Source organism: Pseudochaenichthys georgianus, chromosome 8 (assembly GCF_902827115.2).
Source record: "Pseudochaenichthys georgianus chromosome 8, fPseGeo1.2, whole genome shotgun sequence".
Taxonomy (NCBI): Eukaryota; Metazoa; Chordata; class Actinopteri; order Perciformes; family Channichthyidae; genus Pseudochaenichthys; species Pseudochaenichthys georgianus.
The window spans coordinates 31,270,080-31,278,022 of record NC_047510.2 but is presented as its reverse complement, the minus strand read 5'-3'; the positions used below and the strand labels follow the sequence as shown (position 1 = coordinate 31,278,022).

The following is a 7,943-nucleotide window of genomic DNA, read 5'->3' as shown; positions in this document are numbered from 1 at the left end:
AGATGGCAAAAGTACACACATCCTTTACTCAAGTAGAAGTACAGATACTCGTGTTTAAAAATACTCTGGTAAAAGTAGAAGTACTGACTAAACTTCTTTCCTCAAGTCAAAGTAAAGAGACTTTGAAGTGTACTTCAGGAAAAAATACCCATAACTAGCAGCTGTTTTAAAGAGTACCTGACCTCCCTTTATATTAACAGAACAATAATGTCCATTTCCATTGGTCCCTCTTCTTTAGAGAAGACCAGGAAGTGATGGATACACGGATAGTGTTCAAATCAATAGGCACGCAGTGACTCTAAAGAATAATGATCACGCACCAAACACACATTCAGACTAAAGGAACCAGCTGTTTGGAAATGAGAGAAGTAGAAAGTACAGGTATTTGAGTTCAACATGTAAGAAGTAGAAAGTACAGGTATTTGAGTTCAACATGTGAGAAGTAGAAAGTACAGGTATTTGTGTTCAACATGTGAGAAGTAGAAAGTACATGTATTTGAGTTCAACATGTAAGAAGTAGAAAGTACAGGTATTTGAGTTCAACATGTAAGAAGTAGAAAGTACAGGTATTTGAGTTCAACATGTGAGAAGTAGAAAGTACAGGTATTTGAGTTCAACATGTAAGAAGTAGAAAGTACAGGTATTTGAGTTCAACATGTGAGAAGTAGAAAGTACAGGTATTTGAGTTCAACATGTAAGAAGTAGAAAGTACAGGTATTTGTGTCAACATGTAAGAAGTAGAAAGTACAGGTATTTGAGTTCAACATGTAAGAAGTAGAAAGTACAGGTATTTGAGTTCAACATGTAAGAAGTAGAAAGTACAGGTATTTGTGTTCAACATGTAAGAAGTAGAAAGTACAGGTATTTGAGTTCAACATGTAAGAAGTAGAAAGTACAGGTATTTGAGTTCAACATGTAAGAAGTAGAAAGTACAGGTATTTGAGTTCAACATGTAAGAAGTAGAAAGTACAGGTATTTGTGTTCAACATGTAAGAAGTAGAAAGTACAGGTATTTGTGTTCAACATGTAAGAAGTAGAAAGTACAGGTATTTGTGTTCAACATGTAAGAAGTAGAAAGTACAGGTATTTGTGTTCAACATGTAAGAAGTAGAAAGTACAGGTATTAGTGTTCAACATGTAAGAAGTAGAAAGTACAGGTATTTGAGTTCAACATGTGAGAAGTAGAAAGTACAGGTATTTGTGTTCAACATGAAGAAGTAGAAAGTACAGGTATTTGAGTTCAACATGTAAGAAGTAGAAAGTACAGGTATTTGATTTCAACATGTGAGAAGTAGAAAGTACAGGTATTTGAGTTCAACATGTAAGAAGTAGAAAGTACAGGTATTTGGGTTCAACATGTAAGAAGTAGAAAGTACAGGTATTTGTGTTCAACATGTGAGAAGTAAAAGGAAAAAGTCGTGTACTGATACCAGAAAAATATACATAAGTACAGGAACGAAGTATTTGTACTCCACTACTTCCCACCTCTGCTGAAGAGTAAAAACCATGTCTCTCTCTGTGTTTCCTGCTGCAGCCGGTTCCCACCATCGGCCGCTCGTCGCTCTCTCTCATCCAGCTGACCAACTCCAGTCCCAGCATGCGCCCGCAGAACCACATGCCGATGGGTCCTCCTCCTCATCATCAGAACCACATGGGGGGCAACAGAGGGCCCCGGCCCCTGGACCAGGTCACCTGCTACAAGGTGAGTCATGTGCTTTTAATGATTTACAAGGCTTTACATAATCTTATCTTACCCCAACATATTTAAGTGACTGTCTCTCTTTTTATCAACCAGCAAGGACACTTAGATCCTCCAATGTTTCACTTTTAAAAGTACCTAGAGTGCATTACAAGAAAACTGGAGAGGCTGCTTTCGGTTTTGATATCGCCCCAAACTGTGGAACAGCCTCCCATTTGATCTTAGAACAGCAACCTCAAATTCAAAGTAAATTAAAGACCTATCTTTTTAATTTGGCTTATCATTTTTAGTAGTATCACTGTTCATGTTTTATTGTTTTTACATATTTTAATTATGTTCCTCATTTGTTATTGTGATTTGTTGTCATACTGCGTCGAGCATGAAAGGTGCTATATAAATAAAGTGTATTATTATTATGTGAATTTCGCCGTAAAACAGATTTAAGTATAATATGGTAAAGCTGTAGTTTGGGGAAATATATTCTATGCTTTCTTGTTTATATACATGTTATATATTTTAATTTAAAAGATAATATCTATGAATGATGCAGAAATTATTAAATCCTCCAATATCGAGAATCATTTAAAAATGGCATCATATTTATACATACAATAATAATAATAATAATAACTTGGATTTATATAGCGCCTTTCATGAGACCCAAGGTCGCTTTACAAAGAAGAACAGAGGCCTGTACTTCGAAGCCGGATTTTCGCTTAGCCGGCTAACTTCAGGGAAACCTCTGGCTTTCCGGTCCTACGACGCTGGTTCTCTTTTTAGCGGGCATGGTAACTTATGCTGAGCGGCTAACCTGCCCTGGAGCAGGTTAGGTTGCAGGCTAAGAGCTCAACTCAGTGAAAGCACTGCCTGCTGACCAATCAGAGCTCAGTGTGCGGAGTTTAAAGCGATCAAGTCATATTACAGGAGAAAGGAAATACAGAAAAGCTGCCGTTGCAGGAAAGACGGCCGGCAAAAATCACCGACTGTGTGAACGTGAACATTAATAGAATATCACCTCCATCTTCAGAGCAATCTGACTATTATAATATTAGCGTTAAGAAAGCTTACTTACATATCGGACACAACATAAGTAACCGGATCAGAGTACATTAAGTACAGTCCGCGGCATATCACTTCATAATGTATCATATATCTCCTTATCTGAGTCAGCTGAGCCGTATCTGGCCGTGCAACACTCACAGTGTCACAGACTGGATGCAGAAGTATTATTTTAAGCAACACATTAAGTTGACGAAACACTCGAGACAAATGTAATTAAAGTCAGATCCACTCGACTCGTGTCTTAGACGGGCAGTGATATCATAAACCTGTTAATGTACGCATTCAAACACTTTTTCTGTTACCAGCAGTATTCACCTTGCAGGTGCAGCTATGTGGCTTTGATCCTGGATCAAGTGTTTAAGTCATGGATGTTTAAAGTTTAACTTCTTCATATGTCTAATATTATAGTTGACTTCTCATTCAGGAAGTATGACGCTGCGCTGTCAGTGCGCTTCTCCATGTTTGTGATTGGTCGAATGATCCAGATACCACCCCTTTCATGTGAACGCGCACCTCACGAGATAGGACACGGCTGGCTTGAGCGATCCACTTGATAACCCGCGTCGTAGGACCGTTTAGCGAGAGCGCGTATGTTTTGGATTAGGCCAACCGGCTAACTCAAACATATCCAGGTTGAACCAGCTTCGTAGGACAGGCCTCTGGAGTAGAAACAAACATAACAAAAACAAAAGGCAGTCAGACAACCAGTCAGACAGACAAAACAACAAATAGATTAGGGGCCATTGGCCTTAACAAACCGATGGGACTTGAGGGCCCTTTTGAAGGCGTCAAGCGTGGGGATGTTGAGGATCTCCGCAGAGGGTGGGGGCTGCCACACTGAAGGCTCTGTCCCCGAAGGTTCGCAGGTTGGTGCGGGGGGTGGTAAGCAGGCCAGAGTCTGAAGACCGCAGGTTCCGGGGGGGCATGTGGGCGAAGGAGGTCCGATAAGTACTGGGGGGCATGGGCACAGAGGGACTTGTAGGTGAGGAAGAGGACTTTGTAAGTTATGCGGGACTTGACCGGCAGCCAGTGGAGGTGGATGAGGGTGGGAGGGATGTGCTGCCACGGCTTTGTATGTGCGAGGACCCTAGCAGCACAGTTTTGAACATACTGGAGCTTGTCTGTTCAAAACTGTGCTGCTAGGGTACTCACACAATAATCCTAATTAGTTATTTTGTACAGATTGCGCAGTCCAAATTGTAACCATAATGCATTCAGTAAGCCAGTGTTTACCTGCAAACTCTGTTTTAACACTTCACTCACTCAGAAAGTAAATTACATAAAACAGGTTATTGACCTTGTTTTATCAGGTTTTGGTATTTTCAGTTGTTGTGCTAAGCTACGCTAACTGGCTCCAGCTACAGATAGACTGTACAGGCACGAGAGGCATTGTTTTCTTTTCAAATAATAACTCCAGGCAAGAAAGCAAAAAGGTGCTTTTTCTAACATCTGCTTCTGATTAAGAGCCATTCATGTTGTGTTTTCCTGTCCTCTGTCGATAGTGCGGTGAGAAGGGCCACTATGCCAACAAATGCACTAAAGGACACCTCGCCTTCCTGAGTGGACAGTAACCCCCGGACCCCCCCCACCCCCCACAATGTGAGCAGCAGAAGAGAAGAAGCCCCCCCCCAACCCGTCTGCTCTTCAGGCTGAACTTAAAGACTTTGACTGCCGCTGTAGTGTGTCCCTTCATGATGACTTATATGGACATCGGCAGATAAACATGGCTACTGTTTCTATTCTTTGTGGATACAAGAAAGAGAAGAGGTCACAATCTGTGGCTGTGGTTTTGAATGTGTCAGTCTTCAGAGTTTTCTACGTTTGTACTGTACAATATTTAAATAGATGTGACACCCAGGATCCAACAGCGCTGCTGTTTCTCCAGTCTCCCCTGGGTCATGTGACTGCATCAGTGACACCATAACTGTCTTTCTATTCTGATTCTTGTAGTACATTTGTCCGACAGTGTAAATGCAATAAAAAAAAAAGTGATAAATGCCAGTAGAATGTAAATTCATGATGTGTATACTCTGTTCGAGCCCAAAACCACCCGGTAATGCTTTCGATTTTCTCAGAACAAACTAAATGACCTGTTTACCACAAATTACACACTTAAAGGTCCCATGTCTCGCTTTTCTGGTCATCACCCGTCCCCTTGTGTTCTGAAGCTTTTTCTGCATGTAAACGGTCTGCAGTCACGAACCCTCAAAGTGCACCCTGTAGCGAGTAAAACTCCAACACAGAAAAGATGCTGCCCCTGAACGCCTCGTTGGAGATTTCTCTTTTTCCATTGTTTACTTCTTGGGTATAGTGATGTCCGGAGCCGTTGCGTTTGGACCAATCCGGACTTCCTCACACACTCGGCGGGACGTTGCGGAGCTGGCTCACTAGTGTGGGGTCAGCGAGACAGCGCGGAACTCAGCCTGAGCACACACACAAACTCCCAGCCAGGCTGCGGGTGCGTTTCGGGCTGAGCTTCGCTGTGTCTCGCAGACGGCCACTGGAGCTCCAACAAGCCGTTTAGGACAGAGTGAATACACATACTTTACAGAGATGCTGTTTGAGAAACCAATGTGAGTTTGGAAGTTGGAACATTGCACCATAAATCTATTCTAGTAGACCTCATCAATGGAATTATGATCAGTAGAAATGGCCATGACATCTTTAAAAGTGTTATACCATACATGGGTATCCTGGAAATTAGTATCTACCAGTTGTGTGTGTGTGTAGAGGCCTAGTGTTACTTCTTAATACACAACATTCAAATTTAAGTTTTGACAGTGGAAACAGATTCATCTGTACAAATAAATGTTTTTTGTATCGATTATATTTGCATACACTTTCTGATAGTTGAGAGTTCTCACTGTTTACTTAATGGAAACTAAACTCACACAACCACATGATATCCAACAGTACATTTTAGTATAGATTTATTGGTCACAACAGTCACATATTCAACATGGAGAGCCGGGGAACAGAAGCTCCTGGAGGTCTGATGGGAGGAGCTTAATGGTACTTTCTCATGCGGTCGTGTTCTGGAAGAAAAGATGGAGGAAAGAGGTTTAAGTGTTAAAAGGTGTTTTTGTGGATGATTGGAAAGTGATATTACCTGTCCTAAAAAACAAGGACAGCCTTCTTACTGATGTGATCGAAACTCCACACGTAGCTGAGCAGCACGTAGCCAGCCAGCACCATGGAAAGACCACCGATGCCTCCCTTCTTCACGTAGATGTACTTGTTGAGGTATCTTTCATAGCCTGGGAGTGAAACACAAACTGCATGAGGACAGAACATTCACATTTCATCCTCAAACTATAAAGCTCTTCATGGCCTGAATACAACATGCATCGATTTGAACGTAAATAAACACGAGGAAAAGCTAGAGGCAAGAAGCTTTCACAAAGCTGCTGAGAAACTGACCAACATGATTGATGCTTGAAAGACAGAATTTATCCGAGAGATGACAGGGTCTAAGGCCGTTTTTAAATGACTTATTATTCAAACTGAGTAGGACGAAATATTGAGTATTCAAATGAGGGGTGAAAATGCACCTTATATATATATATTAAGGATTGTCTTGGGAACTACTCTCAGGATGTTTTGTGAATGACATGCAAGACACTGACATGACGACCTGCTAGGTTGCTAGGTCACAGCATGGAACAATTTGGGGGAAATGTGCATGTTGATAAGAAAGAAAGTAGGGCTGCTCAATTAATCCTATTTTAGTCGCAATTACGATGTTGGCTTGCAACGATTATGAAAACAACATAATTGAAATAAAACGATTATTATTATTTTTTTTTATTATTGGTTTTTCAGTTGAATTATACTTAAAGTTCAGGGTAATCAACTGTTAAAAAGTTTTTTTTAAATAAATGGATGTTTTCAAACTAAATGGATAATAATCCATTTAGTTTTTGATAATCGTGATATCAATTATTGACCCAAATAATCGAGATTATGATTTTTGCCATAATCGAGCAGCCTTAAAAGAAAGGCATAATTTCTGCTCGCTGAATAACCTTAAACCAGGTATGATATTTAAGATCAAATTTGTTTAATAGGACTTTTGATTTCTTGTCAAATGAACTGCTGAAACCGCTTACATTAAAAAAAAAAAAAAAACGTGCTACAATCTTTGATCAGGTTGGTTTTCCCACTGCATCTTGATCATTTGATAAAGGAGGTTTCTGTATCTAAATCTTTTCTGTTACACTCGCTTCATTCTGCCACCGTTTTGATTTTAAACTCAATGGTTGCTGCAGCTTCTCTATCAAATCTCTTCTCATCTAAATGGGATCTGCACCCTTTTTTTGTAATTGACCTTTTGTGACAGCTCCTCCTTTCAAGACAGAAAGTCAGAGCAGATTTCCTCACCCTTGCGGACGGAAGAGAACATCCCGTTGGGGGTGAAGTCGCGACCTCCGACCCACGTCCCAATCTCTCCCAGCTTCACCTCCATCAGACGCTTCTCAATAACGGGAACTGGTGACAAGTGGAGAGAGCAAAGACCGGGAGTTATTTAAGTCTTCTTACAGAGGTCATATACAAATATATCAACTTCAAGAAATAAATAAAAGCAAAAACACTGATTCACATATAACACTCAGTGGAGGTGTTCTTCAATACAAATAGATTAACTTCTTCCCTTTCATCTTAACTAGAAGGTTAAGCACTATATGCTTGTTGTTTTTATGTATTGTATGCAACTCCTTTCACCTTTGTCCTAAAGTGTATTTTCCACTGATGTACCAATGCATTGCTGCAGCACTTTATTCTACTTTCTGTAAAATTCAGAAAATAAAAATAAAGGTCAAATATAACCTAATTTACCCCTGGGGATCAATAAAGTTTTTCTCTCTTTGAAAAAACCCCGCAATCAAATTAAAAGATTAATGCAGCTAGAAAGGTCAACCTGCAACGGATGACATGAATGCTAACGTTACTATGAATTAAGTATTATGGCAGACCGTTCAAACCCCATTGGAAAGCAAATTCGTACTACTTAGTTATTAAGGAATAGTTTGTGTTTCAGGGTTAAAATAAACCGAATTCAATATCAAAGTTATTGGTAACAGGCACTGAGTTTGAAGGCTACAGTGCAAGCTAGCAGAAAGAAACGGTTACATAACATACGTATGCAAAGACAACTTAATTATGACAGCTTTGCACAAAGTCA

The 7,943-nt window shown here is 40.2% G+C and overlaps 1 protein-coding gene across 1 annotated transcript in view; it reads right to left on the bottom strand.

Annotated features, from left to right (window-relative positions):
- Positions 1-5,674: 5,674 nt before the first annotated feature.
- atp5mf (ATP synthase membrane subunit f) overlaps positions 5,675-7,943 on the bottom strand; it is a 2,627-nt gene continuing 358 nt past the window's right edge. Inside the window, exons 2-4 of the mRNA XM_034089509.1 lie at positions 7,142-7,249; positions 5,902-6,018; positions 5,675-5,796 (exon numbers count right to left, since the gene is read on the bottom strand). Coding sequence (XP_033945400.1) covers positions 5,768-5,796; positions 5,902-6,018; positions 7,142-7,249 — 254 coding nt within the window. The 3' untranslated portion in view covers positions 5,675-5,767. The remainder of the gene's footprint in view (positions 5,797-5,901; positions 6,019-7,141; positions 7,250-7,943) is intronic.